Here is a 26,955-nt window from a genome sequence, read left to right as displayed (position 1 = left end):
AAAAGATTTGTGTCTCTTATGTGTATAATAAGTTGCACGTGATGTAGCTTTGCCTCAGAGGAAGTTCTTGCTGCTGCTTGACTGTTCCATAGCAACATACATGGAGGTTGAGAGACTAGCAGATGCTGGCGATGAGAAAATAGAGTATATTGCACTGTTTGAATAGTATGTTTTCATTCTTCCAGCAGAAATGTTTGTGAAGTATTGGAGGCAAAAGAAAATCTAGATATTTTTAAAAACTTTGAGCACTTATTATCCTTACCTCTAATTGCCAATTCAGGTGATTGGGTGCCAGTCAGTTTGGAATGGAAACTGGGCCACCCAAAAATGATACAAGGGGGCCCTCCCTCCTTTAGCATTACAGAAGATTGTAGATTGGAGAAGAGATTCAAACAAAACCCACCACCACCATAAATGGTCTGAAAAGGACCTGAGAGTTTTCATGGTGAGGACACAGGGATAAGAAAACGAGTGAAGTGTTAACATCTGGGTTCACATTCAATTCCTCGCTTTGCTCCCCAAAATCAGCACCAGATTTAAGGTGGTGTGGGTGGTTCCTCTGCAGAGAGTGCTGAGTTGAAAAGGTGCAAAATTTAGAAGATCCATTGAGGGCCACCAAATTTTGGCCCTACACAGGGTGCCATATTACAAAAGGTTACCAAAGTCTATCCCTGCTCAAATGAAAGGTAACAGCCATGCTAAAATCTCAGATCTTCCCATTGTTGGTTTTCTATGGCTAGCTTCTGCTTCTACATCTACCCTGGAGGTGAAAAAGGACCTAAAGCAGGGGTAGGCAACCTAAGGCCCGGGGGCCAGATGCGGCCCAATTGCCTTCTCAATCCGGCCCGCGGATGGTCCGCAAATCAGCATGTCTTTACATGAGTAGAATGTGTCCTTTTATTTAAAATGCATCTCTGGGTTATTTGTGGGGCATAGGAATTCGTTCATCCCCCCCAAAAAAAATATAGTCCGGCCCCCCACAAGGTCTGAGGGACAGTGGACCGGCCCCCTGCTGAAAAGTTTGCTGACCCCCTGTGCTAGTTCTTAATAAACTACTTGGTTGACAATTGATTAATGAAGGGTCTCATGTGTTGGCTTTGAAAAGGTTGGTGTGCTTGTACCTGTATACAGTAAGTGATTGTACTTCCCCTATTACCAGTAGTCATTCATACTTTCCATTCTCCTGCAACCCCTCACAGATAGTTTCTTGCTTGGAGCAGAAATCAGAGTGAAAACTGTGGTGGTGAGTGCTGCCAATTAGTGGGACCGTTATTTGGTTTCTCCTGTTTCCACCCCAGTGGTGGAGGGGAGATGTTGGAGAGTGTAGCCCTGAGCCTTTTTGTCTTTTCTCTTCAATGCAGAAATGATGACATCAACTTGGGAGCATCAGGGTAATTTATTGACACCACTCCTTGCTCAGGCAAGTGATTGATTGATAATAGGGCTTTAGTGTTTGTGACAGATTAGCATAGGGATTCCTCTTCCATGACTGTCAACTTCCTACCCCAACCTCTCCTTCCCCATTCCCAGCTTGCTGTCCCAGTCCCAGCTGCTGGGATCCTGTTCCTCCTCTTCCTTGTCTCTGTTCATAGCTGTCAACTTTTTCCCTTTTTAAAGGGAAATTCCCTTATTCCGAATAGGATTCCTCGCAAGAAAAGGGAAAAGTTGACAGCTGTGTCTCTGTTGTCTTGCCAATTCATGCCAATTCCTTGAAAATTTTTCTTTTATGTAGACTGTCCTTTGCAGCTGTTTAATTTGCCAGTCATTTTGTTATTATTTGTATTGTTTTTAATTGTGACCTTAATTGTTGTACACCAGCCTGATACTTTTTGATATGGTGGTATAGAAATATTTTTAAAGCTCCCTGCTTTATCAGTGTTGCTGTGAATTCTCCCTGGGAGCATGGCTATGAGTGCTGTCAATGTTAGCTCATGTACTTCAAACTTTCCACTGTACCATTGCTTAAAAAGAAGTTACTGACACATGGGGTGAACGGTTTAAGTTAAAACCTCTTCCTGTGTTAAATCGATTGAAGCGTGGCCAGTTATTCCTTTACTTTGCAAGGAATTGCATGATGGCATGTGATAATCTCTGGTCTGTAGGTTGCATTGCGACAGATCAAGCGGCATTCTAGTTGTTGCAAGTGGTGCAGAGATTCTGACTTGCCAGACCTCTCTCTTACTCCAAGCCTTGGGACTACTACATGGAACATTTGACAGAGTGTCCCAAGACAGCATTAATCAGGCTTGCAGATGGGTGTTGTTTGAATATGAAAACCCCAGAGGGTAAGGCTATAAATGGCTACTCGTCATTAAACCTACCGGTATATGCTACGTCAGGTTCAGAGCCAGCATGCCTCTGAATACCAGTTGCTGGGGAACCACAGTGGCAGAGTGCTGCTGTGCTCATGTCCTGCTTGTGAGCTTCCCACAAGCATCTGATGGGCCACACTGGGAAGCAAGCTGCTGGGCTAGATAGGACTTTCCTTTTGCTATCTGTGCACAGGAAAAACTAGAAAGCCTGTGCAGTTAGGACCTGGCAAGCTGCATTTCCATGGGGATAGGGCTTCTGTGTCAGACAGGAAAAAAAGTTCTGTGGTTGTTGCCATATGCCAGTTGCTGAGCCGGGGTTGCTTCCCAGCATAAGTGTGAGAGGTTGTATCATTCCCATTGAGTCAGTACTGTCTGTTTCATCTTATGAACTATTGTCTCACCATGCTAGTTCCCATGATCAGGCTGTAAATCCTTTGTGACTTTATTTGACCTACACTTGGGGATGTTCAGGATGTGTGTGTGAACACTAGGCCCCTGGTGTGAGGGCTTCTCACAACAGAAAGTTGGAAAAAGAAAGACCGTTTTCACAGAAAAGTTAATACTGTTAAAGCCCACATATAAAACAAGGAGACATCGTTGTAATTTTTGACCAAGTTCATTTAGTTTTGGGGGATAACTAACCTTTTAAAAAAATCTGTGTTAAATTGCTTGATATACTAAATTGCTTATTACTGTTGTTGGAGGCTGGATGAAACTAGTTATCTAAATGAATTATGCATAATTCTCAGAACTCTAAATTTGGTAGGTGGGTGGACTTGGCACGTGCATTCATTCATGGTGTTATATTTAAAAGTCCATATGGAGCTGATTATTTCCTCAGCCCTCAGCTTTCTGTAGTAATTATTTTGCTTTTATTTTGTAAAAAAGGCTCTTCTAGTATTTTAAAGCTCAAATTCAGAAAATATGCACATGCCTTTATATGTGACAAAACAGGAAAATGTTGGATTACATGATGGAGAAATAAATTGATTAAAATGTAGGGAAATTTCTCTCACACTTTTCTTGGCTCTTTGCATTATAAATGTAGCTCAAGATCACTGTGCATCTGGGAATAATTCAGGATCCAGCTGTATGGGTGGTAGTGTGTGTGTGTGTGTGTATGGTTCAGTGGTGGTCAAGTCTAAGTCATGGTGTAAAAATTCACTACAGGAAAAAGGCAGGGTGGGAAAAAAATGACGCTGTGTAAAAATATTCAAGGAATAGCAACAGGAAGTTGGTTCCTCCATTTCAGGCTTGTTCTTCAAACCCCATGTTGAAATAATTAAATGCCAAAGCTTTCAAGTTTAGTTGAGATTAAGAATAGGCGACTGTCAATTTTCATGTTTTCCTTCAAAATGAAATCATGTTTAGATAATAAAAAATTGATACATTTCCTGTCCCAGCCTTTCTCATTCTGAAATCCATGTGATCCATTGCTTTCTTTGCCATCAGATAAATAACATGGTTTTTAAAAGTTGAGTGTTTTGATGGAAATGTTTCCCAGTCTCCAAGATGCATGAACATTTTACTTTTTTGAACAAGGGGGGAAGGAAGAAGAAAAAATGTGGGAAGCTGGATGAGGTTTAGAGTGGACAGAAAATGGTGGTGATGATGATAGCTGCAATTATATTTTGTGTATCTTCTTTGTGGATACTTGCACTCATGATAGTTTGAGGAGACATTTATACAATTTAGAAGTGGGGGCTTGTTCCCAGTAATAATTATTATTATGTTAAGTCTCAAGTTTGTTACTCTGCACCTGTTGCATTTTAACTTCTGAACAACTGTTAACATGACAGTAGATAGAATTATTTTAAAATGTGTTGAGTGTCTGCCTTTTGCAGTTTTGCAAATTGTGATAACTTGCTGCTTTGCCAGCTAGGGAAGGAGAAGAAAATCATTCCTACAAATCTTGAAAACTGTGGGAAACAGAATGTGAGGCTTTCCTGTTGCTATGTGCCATGAAAGCAGCCCACCTTCTGTCATTGAGCATGAAAGAACTCCATCTATCCTTGATGGTATAAGGCAGAGGTGTTCAACCTTTTTGAGTCCATGGCTCCCTTGACCAACTACATTCTTTCTGCCGCACCCCTGTGGGGCTCAGGAGCCCAGTTATGTCACCCCTTGCCTGCAGAGTTGGCAGCCTCTCACCCTTTTTCAAACACCCTCCCTTGTGGAGTGTTCCCTCATCCTCCTCTCCTCTCCCCTCTTCTTGGGAGTCACAGCCACATAAGCCTTTGAGAGACAGAGATGCAAGAGGTCATCAGAGGAGGGAAGGAAGGAAAGAGGGACAGAGGCTAGTGTTGCCCACGGCACCCCTGACCATCTTTCAAGGCACCCCAGGGTGCCACAGCATACTGGTTGAAAATCACTGGTTGTAAGGGATTATCTCTACCTATACCAGATTAGGGTAATCATAGGAATAATGTGCAAGAAGTCCTGAATTCCCTCATATCGTGGATAAGATAACATGGTAAGGCAGCCCCTTCCTTACACTTGTAAGGAATTTTCTTTATCTCTCATATTTGGAGGTGAAAAAGTTTGGGGTTCCCTAGGATCCTTGGAGCCCATACCCCCAGACAGGTGAGATACAGAATACCAGCTTCTATGTACCAGTAAGTGAGGAAGGGTTGCTTCAAGGCCCTGAATAGGCTGTTCAGGGAGCAGGAACAGCTTCATCTCTTCCACCTAGCCACAATCCCTTTCTAGCTCTGATTGGAATTTATTTACTTTATCTCAGAAGTATTCCAGTCTCAGCTTCCTGGGTCCAAGCTTACCACACTACACTGATTCTCAGGGAAAGGTGATAAATATTTTATCTAGTTATTTCATAAAATTTATACACTGCTTGATAGTAAAAGCAAAAAACAAATACCCCTTAAAGCAGTTTACTGTATTTTACTGTAATAATATATTCCCTGTTGATAGGGAAAAGGTGTCTCCCTTCTCCAGACTTAAAAGTTCCCTTTACATAGCAGTGGGGATATGCTTCTGCTCTCTGTTTCTCTAGGAAGTTTTAGCAGAACAAATAAATGGGGTTGTCTTTCTCAGCCCTTGGACAGTGTTAGAAACTGAGATGTGAAAGCTAGGAGCTAAATGGCATCTTAAACCTAGGTTATGGGCACAACAACAAAACGTCTAGGCGAACGTTTTAATAACAAGAATTCAAAGCTGAAAATGAATGGACTGCAGCTAAAATCTTATGTTCATTTTTCACATGGTCTAGTCCTCATCTGAAGACTTAAAAAAAAACCAAAGCCATGCTTCCCCTGCCCACCCCCCTAATTTTCTTAAGAGGGTCCCTTCTTCAGTCTTCAGATTGTGGCTTGAAGTGGGGGGCGGGGGCGGGAAAAGGTCCCCCTTTCCTTCCTCTTTGCAGACAAGCCCTGGATTCTCCCTACACCCCCTTTCTTTCATATAAATATATCTTTTTGGCACCACAATTAACACATATTAAAGGCCTATACAACTGATGGCAGAGACACCCACCTTGAGAGTCCAGTTCGCAAACCTAAGACTTAAGGGTCCTTCAATGATCCCACTGCAAAATTTGTTTCAGTTTTAAGTATCACTGTGAGAGTCTGAGGTAGATAACGCTTTAATATGCACAACTTGAATCATCATAACTAACTGGCTAGTATATTTCAAATTAAAAGCACATCATACATTAAAAGTACATTAAACGAGGCAACTAAAACCTAAACAAAACATGTTAAAAGAAAAGAAAATAGTTTTCAGGTCCCCAATCCATGCACCTTTTACTCAGGAGGAAGCCCCATTGAACTTTGTTGGGATTTATTTCCGAATAACAGCAGCAACTTTAATATGAAATGTTAGGCGCACTACTGTGCCCAGAGCTCAGAAACTGCTTGCGTTTATGAAATTCCCTGTCTAGAAACGTGCCTAGAACATTGGGAGTTTCGAACGCTGCCTTTGGGAGAAACTTCCTAGACACCCATATAGGAAACTGTAGTTTTATAGCTTGAAGTAAGTAATGGATGCGATGTCTACTCGACTACTGAAGCTCTTCACTCTTTCTTCTCAGTCAACAGATCATTGGGCTCTCTTGCCATTGCTGGCTGCTGAGATCTTCTGGCTTCTAGAAATGATAGGGATAACATGCATTAATGGGAGTGAAGTGATTGTTTTGTGTGGGTCTCTGTAAATTGTCACTTTGAATTTCCATTAATTGCTATGGAAACAGTGCTAGCTGTTTTATATGAACCCATTCAGTGTAGCATGGAAAATTATATGGAACTGCTACAACACCCCGCCAGAGCATTTGTACCAACACTAACTCTTTAAAGTGTCGTGCTAGAAAATTTATTCAAACTCAGAATTATTTTATTTTATTTTTAAAAGTACACTTCTTGTTTACACTTCCCCCAACAAAAACATAAATTAGCGTCAATTTTATTTAGATCATGTTCTAATAGCTATGTTTTTGGGTTCCCTTATGTTACCAAAAAAAGCCTCTGGAGTCTGAATCTGATCTTTTAGGAGTTCAGAGCAGTTTTAAATGGTTAAGATTATTATTTTTTTAAACTTTGTAGATATAACAAAGGTTCCTTTATAAGTAGCATCATGGCCAGAGGCTGTTGCAGTTGCGGATTATGTGCTGAAATTTCTGTCATCAATATTCCTCCTGGCCGCTGCCACCTGCAGCTTTGATTTGTGCTAAAAAGTGTCGGAATGCCACTGATCTGTGTCCTCCCATCCCCCAACTTCTGAAAGTGTTGTGTTGGCTGGACTGAGCACTCCGCCCCAAGTCGGCATCAGAATGTGCTTAAGATCACAGTCCAACACCCTGATACTAAGCCATTGCATCATTATATCTGCTTTTGAAGTTCAAGCGTAATTATGTTCTTATGTAATGTCATGTTTGTTTTAGGCTGTGCTAGCACATCCATTAACACATCTAAATAGCAATTAGATGTTGCTGCACACTCCAGCATTGATATATTAGCTTTGAGTCTCAGGTCTGTTGGTGCCTTCTTGATTAAAATGGTACTACCTCCAAGCTATTCTGCAGGTGAGACATTCCACAGTGCTGGGAGAAGGAATAGGCGATTTGGTATCAAATTCAGTTGGAAGTAACTCTTTTGTTTGTGTGAATTTGACACCTCTGATCTTAAGAGGTCTTTCTTTGGAATGGCTTCAGTCTGGGAAGTTTATATTATTAGAAAGAGAGGTGTCAACAAATGCCTTGAAAAAAAAAGAAAAAAAGCATAAAGGAAGTGTTATTATAACGTGATAATTAATTTTAAGAGAAATACCTCTCATATCGGCAATACAGAGGTTGTTAGTGCCAGGTGTTGTTTTTTGAGTGTGTGTGTTTTTTTAAAGTGGAGAGTGTTTTCCTGTATAAATAAAGAAAATGGAACTTCCACTTGGTAACAGGGATATTCCAGCAGTATGTGTGACTATTGTGAAAGTTCTGCGCTGCTGAGAGGGGGAAATGTCTGGGGATTGGAGTATACAGAACAAGAAAGAAACAAGATGTCATGGAAAAACAGTGGAGTCCTGGGGGAAGCAGATTACAGGCATCTTATGGAGATGAAAAATAACATGTGCCAATGGCAACACACAGTCCTTTTAATTTTGCTACAAAAATTTACATTCCTTTCTCCCTCTGAGATGCATTATAAATATAAATCACTATCTTAAGCAGGACTGGATTTCCTGTAGCCCGTCTCTGTTTTCAACTGAGCTCAAGTTCTTTTTGTTTTGTTTTGTTTAACATACCAGAAGATTTTCCCCCTTGTGTTTCAATTTTTGTTTTGAATTTTTTTTTTGTATGAAGCAGGTCCCACCCCCTTTTGTAACATGTGGTACTAATATCTTATTGGCCTCTGTTTATATTATTGCTAGGCATTTCCCCCTTTTTCATGGCTGAAACATTACTTTTATTTTATTCTTTGCTTTTCTGAAGAAAGGAAGCTCAGCTAGGAATCTCTCAAAGGTGCTTTATGTTGGAACTGGATGAAAAAGGTTTTATTGCTTATCTTCCCATTCCTTATTCAGACTGTAAAATTCAGTTGGGGTGATCGTATCTTATATGCTCAAATACATTTGAATTTTCTTTGTCCTCGAGAGGAGAAGCCTGGCACAGGACCAGACTATTTTCATTTTTCATTTTCTTTTCCATATGGAGTTTGTATTGTCATAGCAATATAATTAATGTTTCATTTTGGAAGATTTGGGTTGTTATGGCTCCGAATTAGATGCTTTGTAATATCATTTACAATGTGATGCCTTTATCTCAGGCAGCTTAACATGCTGAAGTCAGCAGATGACAATTTAACTAATGGGCTTTGCTCAGAATTGCATCTCATGTAATGGCTTTGGTGTCTTTTACTCTTCATGTAGCAACATGGGATGTCATGTTTGTTTTATATTGCATCTTCTGCAAACAGAAGCATGACTACAGGTATACCCATTATTACCTTTGCAGTACAGCACTGGAGGACATATTCCTTCTACCTTCTTAGAAAATTGTCTTCTATTGAATGAAACATTCTAGCTCTCTGTATTACACAGCATAGTGTCAAATGCCTTCTTGAAACGAAGCCAGGCCCCTCATCCCCCGCTCGCCCAGGGGCGGCCAGCACGGGAGGGAGGTGGGCGGAGAGGCGGCACGCCGGGGGCGCCGAGGGATCACCGCGCCATGGCAGCCGATCCCTCTAAGACGGCCCTGAATTTTTGAGCTCTGGGCGCAGTACTGCGCCTAACATTTCAGATTAAAACTGCCACTGCTGGAAGGAAAGGAGGACCCTTTTCCGCCTCCCCACTTCCAGCCACTCTCTGAAGACCGGAGAAGGGACCCTATTAAGAATATTAGGGGAGTGGGCAGGGGAAGCATGGCTTTTTTTTAAAGTCTTCAGATGAGGACTAGATAGGGAAAAATGAATGTAAGATTTTAGTTGCAGTCCATTCATTTTCAGCTTTGTATTCTTATTATTAAAAAGTTCTCCTAGCCATTCTGTTGTTGCACCCATAACCTAGGTTTAAGGTGCCATTTAGCTCCACGCTTTCATATCTCTGTGGCTTAGAGCTATAATGTTTAAGCTTCTTCAAGGAAGACAGGAAAGGCAAAGTTAAATGCGCAAGAGTAGCGCTGATGAAACAGGGCTGTGTTTGAGATAATGTATCTTCCGCTTAAAGTTTACAAATAAAGGAGCTGGAAGACATGCACAAACTGGGCTGGATGATAAATCTGGGTTGATCATGCTAGCAACTGTACATCTACAGATTGCCTAAAACAGGCAATGCGTCCCAAAGTACGAAGCAATCAGTGTTTATGGATACAAAACAAGAAGGTGGGGGCAAACTCTGACCTGACTTAATGGCACGTAGAGAGCTCTCTGAGCTTGCACTTATACATGTGGATACCTCAATAGATGCTTGAATGAATGCATCTGGGCCAGGAAGGAGCTGGCTGTGAAATAGGAAAAAACCTCTGCTTGGTGCTAAATAAATTGATTTCATATTTGTCAGGGAAATAATATTCTGTGGATTATCTAAATACATAAGTGAGGTGGTAGCAGTTGTACTAGCTCATCTAATATATCCTTTGGCTGTACCAGTCTTACCCAATGGGCACCAGCCACCACTGGATTGCCTGACATGCTGACTGTGCTCTTGCTACCACCTGTAGTCTTGTTGGGCAGGTGTAGAAGCATAGTGTACTGGTGTTGCCGGTAGGCAGTGTGGAGACACAGATGTGGTACATATGAAGTTCCTTATGCCGAATCACACCATTCTAGAGTAAGTTCTCTAATATTCCAAAATCTGTCTTTCAGCTGATGGAATAATTGTAGATCGGTTTGCAGTGCACAGATCATTTTTTGCTATTCAGTATGTTTTGCGTCTATCTAGTTATGACAATTGTTCTGGAAAGCAGCATGGAAGGCATTACTCTTAAAATTGCTTTTGAATAAGTTTACAGAGGCAGCATAATGAGTTACTGTGCCAGATAAGCAAAAAATCTTCACATACAAGTAGATTTTAATTTAATGTAATACCGCTTTTGGTGCCTGCACACTCATGCCTCATTGGTGGAAGTAATCCTGCCATATGCAGGATTAATTGTTGTTCTAGCCTAAATGATTATTTGAAAACTTTCCATCACAAAACTCATTTTATTAGAAAGCCCTTAGTATGCCCTCATTCAGCTAATCCCTTTAATCCAATTATAAATATTAAACATGCCTAATAAGGTCTCAAGAGAAAAAAATATTTGATCTATGATTTTAAAAATCTGCCTATATTTTGTATTTGAATTAATTTTGTCACTACCATAGCAAGAGAATCTCACTAAAAGCTACAGAATATTTTTTGGCCCCTGCACACCACTGTATAGCAACATGATGGCATGAAATGCTTATTAGCACTTACTTTTTCAACATGATACTTTGCTGAATATCTTCTGGTTTGTCTGTTTTACTTGTTAGACAAGTGCTCTCTCTGACTGAGAAAGAGGTCATATACTTCTCCTTTCAGCCAGATTTCATACAGTGGCCCCTTGCAGTGTCACACTTCAGAGTAGGGGTGAGGAATCTCAGGCCAAATGTGACCCTCCAGGCCTGTCTGTCTAGTCCTCGGGTACTCCCCGGACCATGCCCACATCACAGGTCACACACCCCTCACTGGCCCTACTCAGCTTCCCCACTTAGTGATTTTACATGGCTGTAATGTCTCCTTAAACAGTGACAATGTCTCTTGCCTACCTGCTTGGATGAAAACATCTGTGTGCACGCAGAAACATGACTTTTGCATGACTGGTATGTAGCCTAACATACAAGACTTAATAGTTGCATGCATAGGTCTGCCCAGTTTTGCACCTTACCTTGCCGTCCATTGGTATGTGGCCCTCAGAAGGTTCCCCATGAGGGAATGTGGCCCTTGGACTGAAAAAAGTTCCACGTGCCGACTTTACAGGCAGAGTTTGGGACAGGGGTGTTGCTAAGTACAGTGGTACCTCTGGTTAAGTTCTTAATTCGTTCCGGAGGTCCGTTCGTAACCTGAAACTGTTCTTAACCTGAAGCACCACTTTAGCTAATGGGGCCTCCCGCTGCCGCTGTGCCCGCCAGAGCACGATTTCTGTTCTTATCCTGAAGCAAAGTTCTTAACCTGAAGCGTTATTTCTGGGTTAGTGGAGTTTGCAACCTGAAGCATATGTAACCTGAAGCATATGTAACCTGAAGCGTATGTAACCTGAGGGATCATTGTACATAAAATTGTATCTATATCCATGGAACATTACCCATTGCGCAATGTTCCGTGGGTATAGATACAATTTTAGGCAATCTCACTAACGCTGCACCTTGCAGCATGCACAGCTGCCCTGTAAACAAATTAAACATTTTTTAAAAAACAAAATAAAAAATAAAAAATTCATTCCAGTAGCACCTTAGAGACCAACTAAGTTTGTTCTTGGTATGAGCTTTCGTGTGCATGCACACTTCTTCAGATACAGAAATAGAATTCACCATTTTTAAAAAAAGTTTAAAAAAAAAAAGGAGTGAAAGGGCCCAGTACAAATGCTTGGGCCCCTTGGGCCACTCCTAACAATTCCCCTGGTTTGGGAAGCTTTTGAATGGAAGCATGGGGCAAGTGTATTTTCAGCGGGAAAGTGGCCTTAATGCACTCTGCCTATTTGCCATGATACCTCTGTATTTTGTGCTTTAGGAATTCGCATGAAAATTTGTAATGTCATGTAAAAAATGACAACCCCCCCCCCCATGACAAAGGAATGAGAAATAAAAAGTAAGTGGGAAGCTAGATTTAGGAGGAAAGATAAATGTAAAATCTCTATTTAAAAAATTGTGGTTTTTATTATATATAGATTTGGCTGTTTTAAACCACCGAATTTTTATATAATATAGTGGTATATACATGTTTTTATAAATAAATTTATTGCATTTATATCTCACCCTTAAGAAGCTCAGATTTAAAACACAATGAAGTTTCTTTAAATACTTAAGAAACAGGAAACCAATCAGGGAATTTGTTGGAATGTTAAATGAAAAGTGTGGGGGAGATTTGCAGAGACATGAAGTGAATTATTTGCATTGATTATCCCTGTGGAAAATGTTGCTCAGGTACCCACAAGCCTGAAACTTAGAAGGGGGAGAGATTTTTATTTTTGTTTTGTTACTGTGTTGTGTATTGTTGTGCTTTTATGTTGTCAACCACCCTGTGATCCTCAGATGCAGGGTGGCATAGAAATTTGATAAATAATAGAAATAAAATAAAATAATCCCATGAATGTGCATGTTGCTCTCTAGTCATTTTGATCCTTTTTCCAAACTGTTCTTGGATACAATTGTGTATGTCAAATTGGATTCACTTGCTGTCTGTAGATGCACGAAACACGCTGACAGGAATTCAATATTGCATTGTGAGAGCAGTTACCCAATACATATTAAAAGGAATGTACCTGTTGGACAGTTTTTGCAGTTGAGGCAGAACTGTAGCAAGGTGGAGCAGTATAATAATCAGGCATGTAGATCTTCTGAATAGGGGATATCCATCTCATGTGGTTAAATTGGCAGCAGCTTGACAGGGTTTGCTTGGGGACAGGGTGTCTAGCCCGTCAACTGGTCAGCTTGATGTCGATACCTGGAAAGGTCCTAGGATATGCAGTTGGTCTGTGAGCAAGTCATGCCAGATGAATCTCACCCCCCCCAATAGTTACAAACTTGGTGGATCAGGGGAATACTGTGGATATTGATTTCAGTAAGGCTTTTGACAAAGCCCCCATGATCTTCCTGCAGAGAAGCTGGTAAAATGTGGGCTAGACAAGGTAACTGTTATGTGGATTTGTAGTTGGTTGACTGACCGAACCCAAAAAGTGCTCAGTTCCTCATCATCCTGGAAAAAAGTGACAAATGGGGTGCTTGCTGCAGGATTTTTTCCTGAGCCCGTTGTTGTTCAACATCTTTCTAAACAATTTGGATGAAGAAGTTGAGGGGATGCTCATCAAACTGCAGGTGACACCAAACTGGGAAGGGTAACTAATGATGAAGGAGACCCTGTTCTTTGTGTCTTCCACAGTTGAGATTAGGAGGGCAGTAACATGAGAAAGGGTGTCACCACCAAGAATGTCCTATCTGTGAAATTTGCTCTGCCTTTACTGTAGAAACATCTGAGAGAAGACTTAAGACATAGTGAGTGAATAATTTTTGGTGTGTGTGTGTGTGTATGTTTTACCTGGTAAAAATCTTCCCATCTAATAATTACCATACTAACCCTGAATGGGACATGAAGAGTGTGGGAAAAACTTGGAGGAAATTGCATCAATCTTATGTAATACTGTGAATCAGCCTGTAAGGATGTCAATGTGTGGGCAGCTGAAACAAACAGAAATTGGAAGGTAGAAAACTTGAATAGTTTCTGGTAGTGCAACATGGTGCATTTACATCCCCAGACCAAAAGCGTGCTTCTAAAAGATGGAAAATAAAATACGAGAATGCCTGCTTGAAGGGGATTCCAGAGGACTTTACAAAATTAGACTGTGTATGTCAGGCCCTCTGTAACTAGCAGCATCTGTATACTATGGCAGTCATCCAAAGTGTCTATGGACCTTTTACACACATGACTTCCTGCTCTCCTCTGTGAGAAGGGAAACTGTGCAGAGGATTGCTGATTCTGCTAAGAATTATAAATACACAGTTTGCTTAAAACCCTGTAGTAGTTAGAAAAGTAGGTGGCTGAAGATGAACTTGTGATCTGCTGTAAACTGCAGTTGACGGACTTTGTGTGAGAGGGATTTCTGGAACTGAGCCACTGATACTTAGAACAGCTTAACTTTTATTTTATTACATTTATATCCTGTATTTCTTCCACCATGGAATATTTGAGTCAGGGGAGTAAAAAGGCTTGAATATTTGCTTAAATATGTCCCATTAACCCTGGTCAGGAACACCTTGAACTTGAAGCTCTAAAGTAGCTGCTGCTTTAGCAGAGAAGCAGCTCAGACTTAAGCCTCATATAGGAATTGAATGTTTTACCCGTTGGTTGCTCTCAGCCAGTCATTGATCTAGACACCTGATAACTCCTCCACCTGAATGCCTGACTCACTAGCTTTTCTTTTGTGAGCCTGGAGGTGAAGGATGAGAGCCGAAAAGGAACCTAGGCAAGGCAATTGGTGTGGAGACTTCAGGTCCCAGGGTGGAAATGTCTAGGTCTGATGACTCCTCAACATTGTGGGAGATACAGAGATCTGTTGGGGTGGCAGTGGTCTTGCTGCCTGCTCTTCCTCCAAGGAGTCCCCAGGTTTCAGTTCTGGACAGGGGTGAACCTTGACAAATATCCTGTTGGGATTGTTTGTATTGAAAAATATTGTCCCACAATGAAATCTGACCACAAATCTATCATTGCAGGAAATTTTTTGTGAGATCTTAAGTAGCTTAGATGACCTCTTTATTTATAAATGTTATATGGAAGTTGGGAAAGATTCCAGTGATTAAGTAGAGAAGTTGTGTTTGTGTGTGTGTGTAGAACAGTGGACATAAGAAAAGCTGTTTGGAATAATGGACTAGGCCAGTCAGTTTAGTTTTTGCTGTTGTGTTTATAATAGGTATTGACTTTCAAATGACCATGCAATTCAATCCACTAACCCCCCAAATATCACACAAGCTTTACTGTATTATAGAGCAGGCATTTTTGTAATGATAACTTTCGTCTTAACAAAAAACAGAATACTATTCTGTATTTAACTGAAAATGACTGACGACACTCTGGAACCTTTTAAAGTGTCTTTATTACTGGGATTGTGTGCTTAATTGTCACATGATACCATTTCAACGCTACTGGTCTGTCTCGTGACAAGAAGCAAACTTGTTGACAGCACCATTTTTTACATTGCTTCTGAGGTGGAAGTACTAGTCCAAATTTTTCACAAAGCTGGGCTTTGGGGCATGCAAATGGGCATCATCTTTGAAACTGTTCCAAACGAAATTCTGTTACTGGAACTTAGTCTGCTAAAGAAGTACACTGACTCCTAATAAAGACATAAATGGAAATTTAGTTCCATAACTTTCAACCCTCAGTTTAGCTTTACACATAACTTTTTAAAACCCTGACATGGCCTGCAAGTAAATTACCCAGACTTTGCCTGGAGGAAGAGACCCCGAAGTGACCTATAGGGAGGCTGTTGGCTTGGTTTAATTCAGGTATCTGTGCAGTGTAGTGGCCTGCCCTCTGTCTAGGATGGTGTAAGGTCCAAAGTCTGGCGGAGGGTTGAGGACACTGATAATATGACATTTTTTTCTGCCTAGCTGTACTCTCTCTGTCTATTCCTTACAGGAAGTAAAAAGTAGTTCTCTCAGTGTAGAAAGTAGAGTCCTTCAAATATTGGAACCTGTGTTGTTTTATCTTGCTCATAAATGATTTAGAGTTAGGGGTAATGAGGGAGGTAACAGAATTTGCTGATGATACCAAATTGTTCAGGGTTGTTAAAAAGGGATTGTGAGGCGCTCCAAAGGGTACCTTCAGACTGAATGAATAGACAGTAAAATGGCAAATGCAATTCAGTGTAAAGTGGTTCACTTTGGGACAAAAGATACTAATTTCAAATATATGCTAAGCAGGTCTGACAGTGACTGCCTAGGAATGATAACTTGGAGTTGTAATGGATAGCTTCTTGAAGATGTTGACCCAGTGTGGGGTGGCTGTAAAAAGGTGTACAGTATTCCAAATGAGGGATACTTAGAAAATATTGAAAAATAAAACTGCCAACTGATGTACTATGTTTTTTTTTAAATGAAAGCATTGTTCTCTTAGTTATATAATTTGAATTTATATGCAAAGAAACTGATTTTAGCCTTTCCTCACTACTCTTTGAAACCCATCTTAAAAATAGCCCTTACTGTGGATGGTTCTGGTTATCATTAACGAAATGTGAATTAACCAATAGATTTTGTATTTTCTTGCGTAGAATGAAGTTGAAACAAATTGTTTCATGTGCCCTGGTAAGTGACTTTTTGTATGCTCTGGCACTAAAAGAAATGGAAACTTCTTTTGTAACTGTATCATGATGACATCAAGGTTTGCTTTAGCTGCTTGCTCAGTTGTGCTGAAACTAACTGTTGCCCTGTGCAGGAAATCTCGTTTTCTTTCTTTTTTCTTAAAAAAACTGACCTTTCCATCCATGCACTTCCTGCACAAAGCAGTGGACTACAAAAATGTTAGGAATTTGATAGTTAGAAAACAGTTTTTAGCTTTATTATTATTATTATTATTATTATTATTAAAAATGCTCAATACTAGAGGCTTCGTTCATCTATGGAAGCCTTTATTGGTGTATATTTCAGTATTGTTTTAAGAAGCTGTCAATGCTGTAGCCTTCTGGTGTCTTCAGGCAGTTCTTTTTAGAACACATGCTCAGTACCATGTCACAAAAGTCTGTGGATGATTTAAGGTATGTAGAAATGACATATGACAGCAGGGGTGGCTGTTGCAGCCGCTGGTGACTGTTGGCTGTGTAGCCTGGGACCCTCTTGTCCTCTGTTGCTGTGAAAAGTTCAGTAATTCTAGATGCCATTTATCTATGATAGGAATGTCTTCAGATCTGTCAAAGAAAGCACCCAAAAGCCTCTCATCTGAAATACTGGCTTTTTCTGTGCTTTCATACCATTCAGAGTTCATGATTATATAAATATTGCAGCAAGAAATGTTCTGTAGTGAGTTAAGACTGCAGCTTGGTTAAGGTGTTAATCGGAAGCACTTTAATTGTGAGTAGGGTAGTCTGATGTCTGCCGTGCTTAAGGGACTGTGGCGGGATGAAAGCCCTGTTGTCTGACTCCACCATGCAAAATAAGTTGGCTTTCTACCTCACTGTGACATTTCGTATCCTCCATCAGTTTCCTCTAACTTGCTTTGTATTTAGTCTTTTTTAAAAGAACTTCTCAGGGAGCTTTCTCTTCTCCATTCCTTAGGGCTGGACAAGTTCTGTGTCTAGAAGCTTGCATGGTTTAGTGGCATTTTAGGTGACGGTATTTTTTAAAAATAATGGGTGGCAATATGAATCAGAAGTGAATCAGAATAAAACAGTGACCCATTTGGGTGGAGGTTACCTTTCCTCTTCCTTATTTCAGAGGAAATATGCCTACACTAGCATGTTTTATTTCCTCTTCTCATTGCACCTGGTTTTTGTATGTATGTTTTTTGGGTTTTTTTTTTTAACAGTGCTGTTCCACAGAACACTGAATGCTAGAGCAGACCACCAATAGGGTTAAGATTTTGTTTAGGATTGTCTTGTTACACTGCACCAAAACTCAGACAGATACAAACCCTTGTGTTGCATGACTAGAAGCTTTGTTGCTTAAAGCTTAGCTACATAATTTGGGTATCTGTAACATACCATAACGTCTTCTCATAATTTCAGCTCTTTGGCCTAGTTTCTATGTTGCTTTGGCTACAGTTTCCAAATCCTATGATGTGTAAATGCTCTCCTTCATATGGGTTTTCCCCACACCACAGTCAGTGACCTTGATGGTGGTGCAGTGATGGGTTGAGAAGTACCGTACCTACATGATCTGGAAATGTTACCCATAATTATATGGGAGCTGACTACAGGACAGTGACAGACATGTCCCCCAATTCAATGAAACATAACAGAAAATAGTAGAATTCCATCTGTGGAATGCTCTCCCCAGCGAAGTTCACCTGTTGCCTTCATTATACAGTACATTTTTAGGCACCAGGCAAAAATGTTCCTTTTTAACCATGCCTTTGGTTGATTTGATTGACATCCTATGCCCTTTTAAATTGTCATTCTTTTTTTGGGGGGGTGTTATTGGGTTCTTTTTTTATTATATATACAGTGGTACCTTGGGTTACATACGCTTCAGGTTACATATTCCGCTAACCCAGAAATAACACTTCAGGTTAAGAACTTTGCTTCAGGATAAGAACAGAAATCGTGCTCTGGTGGCTAAGTGGCAGCGGGAGGTCCCATTAGCTAAAGTGGTGCTTCAGGTTAAGAACAGTTTCAGGTTAAGAACGGACCTCTGGAATGAATTAAGTATGTAACCAGAGGTACCATTGTATTGTGGTTTTATAGTTTGACTTTGTTCTGTGAACCACTCTGACACCTCTGGGTATAGAGTGGTATATAGATTCAATGAATTAATGAATGAATATTTTAAATATCATCACATGAGAAGGAAGAAGCATCCATGTTTGCAAACCTATTTAAAATGGAGCACTTTGGTACTCAAGATTTTCCAGTCACTGCTGTGCGTTGACCTTTTTTTTTAAAGGTGTGGTTGTGGATAACTAAACAGCATACTGTTCTGTCATGGTATTTCGTTGCAGTTTAGAATATATATATATATATATATATATAGAGAGAGAGAGAGAGAGAGAGAGAGAGAGTGTTTTATGGTTGATGTTCTTAATTCTTTTATTTATATTCAGAATTCCAAGTATTATGAATGCTTCCAAGTGGTGTTTATTAGGTATTGAGAGTAACATCAGTAGTGGTCAAATACATTGAAGAAGAGACAATTATTATTTTTTAAGTAACATTTGCTGCTTCTTTTTATCCAGTTTTCTAAATGTTTGTATTTTTAGATAAGCAGAAAGCATTTGCTGTTTAAAATGACTTCATTTATCACAATTTACCGTTAATGTGGAAAAAGTAATGTTGCTAATTATTTCAGTATTTGTCTATCATGAAGTCTGAGGCACGAACTCCTTTTATCATTTTTTTAAAGCAAACAGTTTCCAAATTACCCTGTGCTGTACCTCCTCATTGAAAAGATGTGTTAGTCGAGTTGTTCAGTTGACAGTGTTGAATTATATATGGAAAAATATGTGGCAGCCTGAAGGTGTTTACTGTTAGACTAATACTTCCCCTAAATGACAAGAGCTTCTCTTCACAAGAAAACATATTATAAATATGCTTTGTTATGTCAGAACTAGCACAAACTGTGGTTAGCTTTAATGATGATATGTTCAGACGAGCCAACTTCACATTAAGATTTTAAAATCCTGGGTTGTATATTGGAAACTAATTACAGTTTCCAGTTCAGACATAAAGACAAATAACAATTAATTAAAAATAGGGGGTGTATCCAACTAAGTTTTATTGTGTCTATTAATTTCAGTGGGTATGTTTGGATGCAACTCAACAGCATATGCTCTTTACCGCCTAATGAATATGAGGGCAGTGGGGTGGGGGGAGTGGGAAGCAGGCTCATGCATGCAACACAAAACTATGGGTTAATGTAACCGCTGAACACATTTGCTGGCTCCTACTGGTTCACGAAGTGCTATTGCAATCCCTTTGCTGGCTGTACTTGACTTGAGGCACAACTGAGGATAAATCAGATTTACAAGAGAACCAAGGTGAAGGAAGACTTTAATGTCCTTTGATTACTGGAATGATGCTTGTAGTATGAATGTAATACACAATAGAATGGAAAGCAGTTTACTTTTCATAATGTGAAAACTGTCTGTCATTCGTATTGAAACCCTGAGAGACAATTGCATTTGTTAGTTAATACCAAGTTCTATATACAGGCATCACTATTTTCTCCAAAGTTGGTCATTAAGAATGTTGTCTGTGCTTTCTTGGCACAAACTCTGTTGATGTGAATGAGGCTTTTACTTGTGAAACATGAAGTACCAGAGTATAAAGCAGTTATACATACCGGTAATTGTGTGTGCTTTCCCCTCCAGTGCCTGATGATCTTTCTGTAGAAGAGAGAGAAGAGCTTTTCAATATTCGCCGTAGAAAAAAAGAATTAATTGATGATATTGAGGTAAACATTTTCCTTAATTCAAAATGTCTGTTGCTCTGAAATTAATGGTACAAACTGTGTATTGAGTTGTAAAACACTATGGAAGCTTTTTACCACAGTCTGAAGAGATTAATTTCCAATAATTGCTGTTAGAATTAGGTGTTCCAAGTGCTATACCTCTGCAGAAATTGATGTCATAGTTGTTGGCATCCATCTGTCTCAAGAGACAATGGTGTGTACCTCCGGGGGTGAAGTCAAACCACTGCGTTATAGCACATAGTGACCTCCCCGGGGTGCAAGCCTGGGCAGTGTGCATGGGGGGTCCTGGGCTGCCCAGACGATAAAACCTCCCTTTTGGTCTCACTGATGTGGTCCAAAGGAAAGCAGAGCAATATGTTTGGCACCAGCTTGGCTGCAGGAGTTTCTGGAAGGAGGCATACCAGGCCCCATCCAACTTTTTTGGGACTCCACTCCGGATTTGTGTAGGGTTTACTCCTTACTCTTTTCTTCTCTTGAAGATATCCCACAAGACAGCAGGGGTTTAGGATCAGAGTTTTCCTTCTCCTACATGGGCTACCTTCCCAGGTTGACAAGCTCCATCTGCCCCTTACTTCCCTCTACATGTGCAGAAACTGCCTTCTTGACCGTTGGACCCCCAATTGGTCTTATGCGCTCAATCCGGCAGAGCCTGTCTTCTCATGCAGGGGAAGTCCCTAACTCACTGAGGGTTTGAGACCCATCGGCTGCCCTCTCCTGGTTTAGCCAGCCAGTCAAAACCATTTGATGTTGTTGCATACTGACAGCTTCTAGGAGCCACGTGTGAAAACTGAGTGCAGGGTGAGGACCAAAGGTGGACAAACTACCCCAGAAGGAGCACGAGGTGTCCCCCACCAGAGGTACTACCCCTCCCCTAACACCTCATACACCCAAATGTCATAGTGGTGTGTGAATAGTATGATATTGCAGGTAAATACATCAGAGCAGACTTTTGTGATAGGATTGTTGCTCCATTTCTAAATTCAGAAAGAAGCCAGTGAAATCTACCTATTTTTGGAAAAGTTGTTTAATGTTCACTTGTGTTCTTCTCTCATGTTGGCAGCGGTTAAAATTTGAAATAGCAGAGGTTATGACTGAAATCGATAACTTGACAAGTGTAGAGGAAAGGTAAGCTGACTTTGTCACAAGTATGCTTTATGGAAAAGCAGCATTCTGTTGCTTCAGCTTTTTTGAGGGCCTTGCAGAAATAGCCTAACTTCCAGCGGAGACCTTGATCATCTACTCGGCCCTATGTACTGCCTGTCTTCAAGGGGGGAATATAATTAGAAGTTGTTCTGTTTATTGAAATTTACTGCTTATTCCCACAAAGAGCTAGTTTAGCAAATGTAGGATGGGGTACAGCAACTACCGGTAGTTAGCCCCATGATTGTGATATTCAGCACCGCGGGCACTACAAAGTTGAGAAATGGCAGCTGAGTGCACTGTTTTGGAATGTTTCTCTCACTTTCGACCTTGCACATAATACCACTGTTCCTGCGTCATTGTAAGCTTTGCCTTGATGGCTGTGCATGTGTGTAGGTTCTGCACATTTAGTATTAAACTTTACTAAGGTGACTCTTGCCATTTTGTCCATTAAAATCAGTGGAGCGTGTTTCTGGATCCTTTAGGACACAAAGTGTTGTTGTTGTTAATTTATTTATACCCCACCTTTCTCCCTTAAAAACTGCTAAAAATATAGGGAAAAACATCACAAAAACATTGATAGAATTAAAGCTATATAAATCTATAAAATATATTTAAAACATACAAATGATTATAATAAAAACAGCATGGCACACGCCCTTTAGTTAAAAGCAGTCATTTCCCAAAAGGCTGTCTTCACCTGCTGGCAGAAGGACAGCAAATAGGCAGCCTGCCTAGCTTCTCCAGGGAGGGAGTTCTAAAGTCTGGGAAGCAGCCACCAAAGAGGTTTGTGCAATTTACTTATACACCAAAGTAATTAAGTAGCATCCTGATCTTAGCAAATAGGGTGTATCTAGCCTGCTGTGGTGTCTGCCACTGTCAGTACTTTTGTTAAAGCTAATACTCAGTGTGTCGCTCTGGGTGCATTTGGGTTTGTGTTGACTGGAATGCCATTAGAATGCAGTGTGTCCTCATTTCTGCAACACTTTCTTCTGTCTTGAAGTCTGAGTTCATTGTGTGATGCAGCTAACATAGTGCAGACTCCCCACAGCTTCTCTGGCACAATGTCCCCAGCTAGCATGTTCAGCCACTGCAACATCATAGGCTTCTGTTTTGTGCTAGCGTTGCAGCAGACCTAAAGGCTTATTTGCCAGTACAGAGACTCCAAAGATTGCACCGCCAATTGGCTTGGATTGAAATAATCCAGTTTAACTGGCTTGTGGGTTAAAGCCATGCACATTATCCTCTTTAATGCCCTTCCTCTAATGTATGTCAGGAGGGTTAAACACAGTGTATTAAAAATCTAAAATGAAGTCAAAGCTACTTTGAATTATTTTTGAGGGTAAATAATTCCCTTTAACTTTGGAAGTAAAAGCTCAGCCATTCCATCCTATTCATTCATACTGGCTGTATAAGATGAACATGTAAATAACATTCAAAATGTAAACATCAAAGATGTTTAACCAAATACATCTGTGTAATAATCTTTTCCTTTTATTTCCCCCCTTACAAATATACAGCAAAACTACACAGAGAAATAAACAAATAGCTATGGGAAGAAAAAAGTTCAATATGGATCCCAAGAAGGTAGGACCTTTGTGTTCTTGAGAACGTATGCTTATTTATTTATGAAGTTTTATATCCCACTTTTCAGTTACGAGATATCCCAAGGCAGCTTGCAAGTAGATTAAAAACATTTATACAATAAAATCACAATGAAGTACAGTTGTACCTTGGAAGTCAAACAGAATCCGTTCCAGAAGTCTGTATGACTTCCAAAGCGTTCAGAAACCAAAGTGCGGATTCTGATTGGCTGCAGGAGCCCCGTCAGACATTCGGGTTCCAAAGAACGTTTGCAAACTGGAACACCCACTTCCGGGTTTGCAGGGTTCAGGAGCCAAAACATCCGAGTACCAAGGAATTCGCCAGAGCAACATCAAACCATTTGTAGCAGTCGGTACAAATAAAAAATGACCCCAAAGACTGGCAAAACAAGACTGTCTCAGCCATTCACCTAAGGCAGGGTGGTCCAACATGCGGCTTGCGGGGGGGGGGGGCCTTTTTTGGCAGCCCCAGGCAAGGCAGGAAGCAGCATCACTGGGAAGGAGACCTGAGGCCTCTGACAGGGTCCTAGAGTCCTCCTGTCTCCTTCCCAAAGCCTAGTTCTGTTTGCTTCATCAGCGCATATAAGGCATGTGTATTCTTCCTTGGTGGGGATTTTATAGAGACCTGTGCTGGCATAAACGCTAACAGACAGCTGCTGCCAGGGAATCAAGGCTGACTTCACAAGGATGATCCCAAGATGGAGCTTCATAGCTGATGCCATTGTTCTAGGGGGACTGCTCACCTTTCCCTGTGTCACCTGCTAATTGCTATGCTAGGCAAATGCCTTAGAGTGTTTGGCATATACTGAGTCACACCATTGACCAATTTCTCAGTATTGTTGCTGCTGGAAAGTAGCCTAGCTATCCAGATTCTCAAGCAGGGAATGTTCTCATCCCTACCTGGAGATGCCAGGGATTGATCCTGCACAGAAAGCAGATACAGCCCTGCACCCAGGACTAGTACCAGCTCTGTATTTCTCCATGTTCCTCTGAAACATTCCTCTGAAAGAGCACAGCAGATGTTGCTGCTCAATGTTTACATATACTATATTTAATAATATAAAGCACTCTATTCTCCGTATCTCATAACTTTGAGAGACAGCTTCACCAGCACATATTTGCCTCTTCTTTCAGTTCTTTGCCTTTTTCTTGCTCTTTTTTTCCTGCTCTAAAAGCTGAATAGGTCTGGAATCTTGTTTTCCTAAGTGGTTTGTTTCGGAAGATGACAAAGTATTTGCTTGGGGCATCTGAATTTCCAGAAAGCAGGCTTTATTAAAGCAAAGTAATTTCAGAAACATACAGATTAAAAAATGGAGTCTATTGATGAGATTTTGAATTGTAACTAATTTTTTAGCTTCCAGGGGTTTCCAGCATGAGTGGAAATATGGTTGGCAGACATGTTCCCCTTTGCATGAAATGTGCATCTTTCTTTGCAATTTTCAAAAAGGAAGTTGATTGTTGGTATTCATGTTCCAGCTGGGTGTTCAGGGAAGTTTTCTAGATGGTAAAGCAATTCAGAGGGAGACTGGGTAGAGGAGAGGGAAGGTGGGGTGGGGGAAAGAGAGAGCATACAGTTTCCTGTACTAAAAATAGCTTCTCAGACTGATAAAATGGCATTGGGTTTGCCCTGATAAAGTAGGCTGCAGTTGTTGATTGAATTGTCCAGCAACAAAATATTTTACTGCTGTTGTTTCTGCAACCTGTTTGCTTGCATCTGAATGCTTGATCAATTTGTTAACAAATATTGTCCAAGATGGTTGGACAGTGTTCTCGAAACTACCAACATGAGTCTGACTAAACTGCGGGAGGCAATGGAAGACAGGAGTGCCTGGCGTGCTCTGGTCCATGGGGTCACAAAGAGTTGGACACTACTAAACATCTAAACAACAACAAAATTGTTTTTCATTATCTCCAGTTTATTTTTAAAAACCACATTTGAGCTTGCTGGTTTTAAAAATGAACCATTGCCATTTCTGTTGCATTGTTGCAAGTGCCATTGCTGCTTAAGATAACAGCAATAAAACCAGTAATAAAAACATGATTAAACTCATTTAAATCCTGTTAAAATGCACACATGCCAACCTGAATAAAAAGGTGCAAACTTGCTTTCCAACAGAAAATAAAAAAGGGGAGGACATACCCTAACGTGGTCTGGATTAGAGAGAACATCAAGCTATAATTTGGTGCAATATTAACAAGCCTTTCTTTTAAAGACCATTGGGCTCATCTGCTGACTTCTTCCCCTCATGCACCCACCCTTCCTCCTTAGTGTTTGGCAAACTATCACTTGCCTTTTTCCAACCCGGTAAACCAGAGTTTGTGGTTGCTCTGCAAACCACCATTGGAAATGATGGTTTGATCCTGGTTACCAATCCTGGTTTGCAGGGCAAACACAAACCCTAGTTTGACAGTTCAGATGAAACAGCAAAATAGGATGTGCCACAAGCCAAGGAGGGAGGGAATAGCAGTGTGTGAGTCCATGTATCTTTTAAAATATTTAATTCATGTACTACCAAATCATAACTCTCTGTTATGTCTGTACCGGCTCACATGTCTGTGCTCTATTTCAAAGTCATTTGACAGAATTGGAGATTATTTTATTGACTTCAGGACATGCCATTATATGTAGCTCATTTTCAATCCTATGTATGTTTACTTAGAGGTAAACCCCATTCTGTTCAGTTTACAGATTTCAGCCTTAGCTGAAATAAAGACACAACTTTAGATAAAAATATGGTGCATAATATATAAGGCTATACATAATTTTATAGATACAAATGCACTGAAAGCTAATGCCACAGTTAGCTCCATGGCTTAGATTACTATAACCAACTGCTTTATCTGATGATACAGTTGTAATTACATGGTGTTATCTATTTTTCTATCTACTCACATTGAAGTTTCCCAGATCATGCTGTGTGTCAAGTCATTAGCATGATGAACAGACAAATATTCAGTTATAAGAAGATTATCTCTGTAATTTGCATCCTGAGGGCTAACATGGAATAGATAATAATTTATACCATTACTATTTGTTTACTAGATCTTCTAAAATGATTTAATGTAATAATAAAAGACTTGCAAACCAACAAGCATCAGCTGCTTGTCAACAATATGTTGTTGTTGTTCAGTCGTGTCCGACTCTTCGTGACCCCATGGACCAGAGCACGCCAGGCACGCCTATCCTTCACTGCCTATCGTAGTTTGGCCAAACTCATGTTAGTAGCTTCGAGAACACTGTCCAACCATCTCATCCTCTGTCGTCCCCTTCTCCTTGTGCCCTCCATCTTTCCTAACATCAGGGTCTTTTCTAGGGAGTCTTCTCTTCTCATGAGGTGGCCAAAGTACTGGAGCCTCAACTTCAGGATCTGTCCTTCTAGTGAGCACTCAGGGCTGATTTCCTTGAGAATGGATATGTTTGATCTTCTTGCAGTCCATGGGACTCTCAAGAGTCTCCTCCAGCACCATAATTCAAAAGCATCAATTCTTCGGCGATCAGCCTTCTTTATGGTCCAGCTCTCACTTCCGTACATTACTACTGGGAAAACCATAGCTTTAACTATACGGACCTTTGTCGGCAAGGTGATGTCTTTGCTTTTTAAGATGCTGTCTAGGTTTGTCATTGCTTTTCTCCCAAGAAGCAGGCGTCTTCTAATTTCGTGACTGCTGTCACCATCTGCAGTGATCATGGAACCCAAGAAAGTGAAATCTCTCACTGCCTCTATTTCTTCCCCTTCTATTTGCCAGGAGGTGATGGGACCAGTGGCCATGATTTTAGTTTTTTTGATGTTGAGCTTCAGACCATATTTTGCGCTCTCCTCTTTCACCCTCATTAAAAGGTTCTTTAATTCCTCCTCACTTTCTGCAATATACACTTTCTGTCAACAATATACCTGCATTTAATAAATACTGAAAAAGAAAAAATAGAGAAAAGAAGCAGGGATGAAAGATGCGGCAGATTAAAATTCCTTGATCTGTTTATAAACATACATAGGTCTCTTATATTGACTCAGACAAGTGGTGCATCTAGCTCGGTATTATCTATTTCAATTTAGGGTCATGCAGCCCTTGTCTTTACGAGTCTTCAAATGTATATTGAAGATCTAT

At 40.4% G+C, this 26,955-nt stretch overlaps 1 protein-coding gene across 1 annotated transcript in view; it reads left to right on the top strand.

The window, feature by feature from the left end:
* CYTH3 (cytohesin 3) overlaps positions 1-26,955 on the top strand; it is a 64,974-nt gene that overhangs the window by 15,924 nt on the left and 22,095 nt on the right. Inside the window, exons 2-4 of the mRNA XM_033166437.1 lie at positions 20,004-20,086; positions 21,165-21,229; positions 22,765-22,831. Of these exons, the coding sequence (XP_033022328.1) occupies positions 20,004-20,086; positions 21,165-21,229; positions 22,765-22,831 (215 nt within the window). The remainder of the gene's footprint in view (positions 1-20,003; positions 20,087-21,164; positions 21,230-22,764; positions 22,832-26,955) is intronic.

The sequence above is a fragment of the Lacerta agilis genome, chromosome 13, assembly GCF_009819535.1.
Source record: "Lacerta agilis isolate rLacAgi1 chromosome 13, rLacAgi1.pri, whole genome shotgun sequence".
Classification (NCBI taxonomy): Eukaryota; Metazoa; Chordata; class Lepidosauria; order Squamata; family Lacertidae; genus Lacerta; species Lacerta agilis.
The sequence above is the reverse complement of the archived record's forward strand: the minus strand, read 5'-3'. Positions and strand labels throughout refer to the sequence as shown.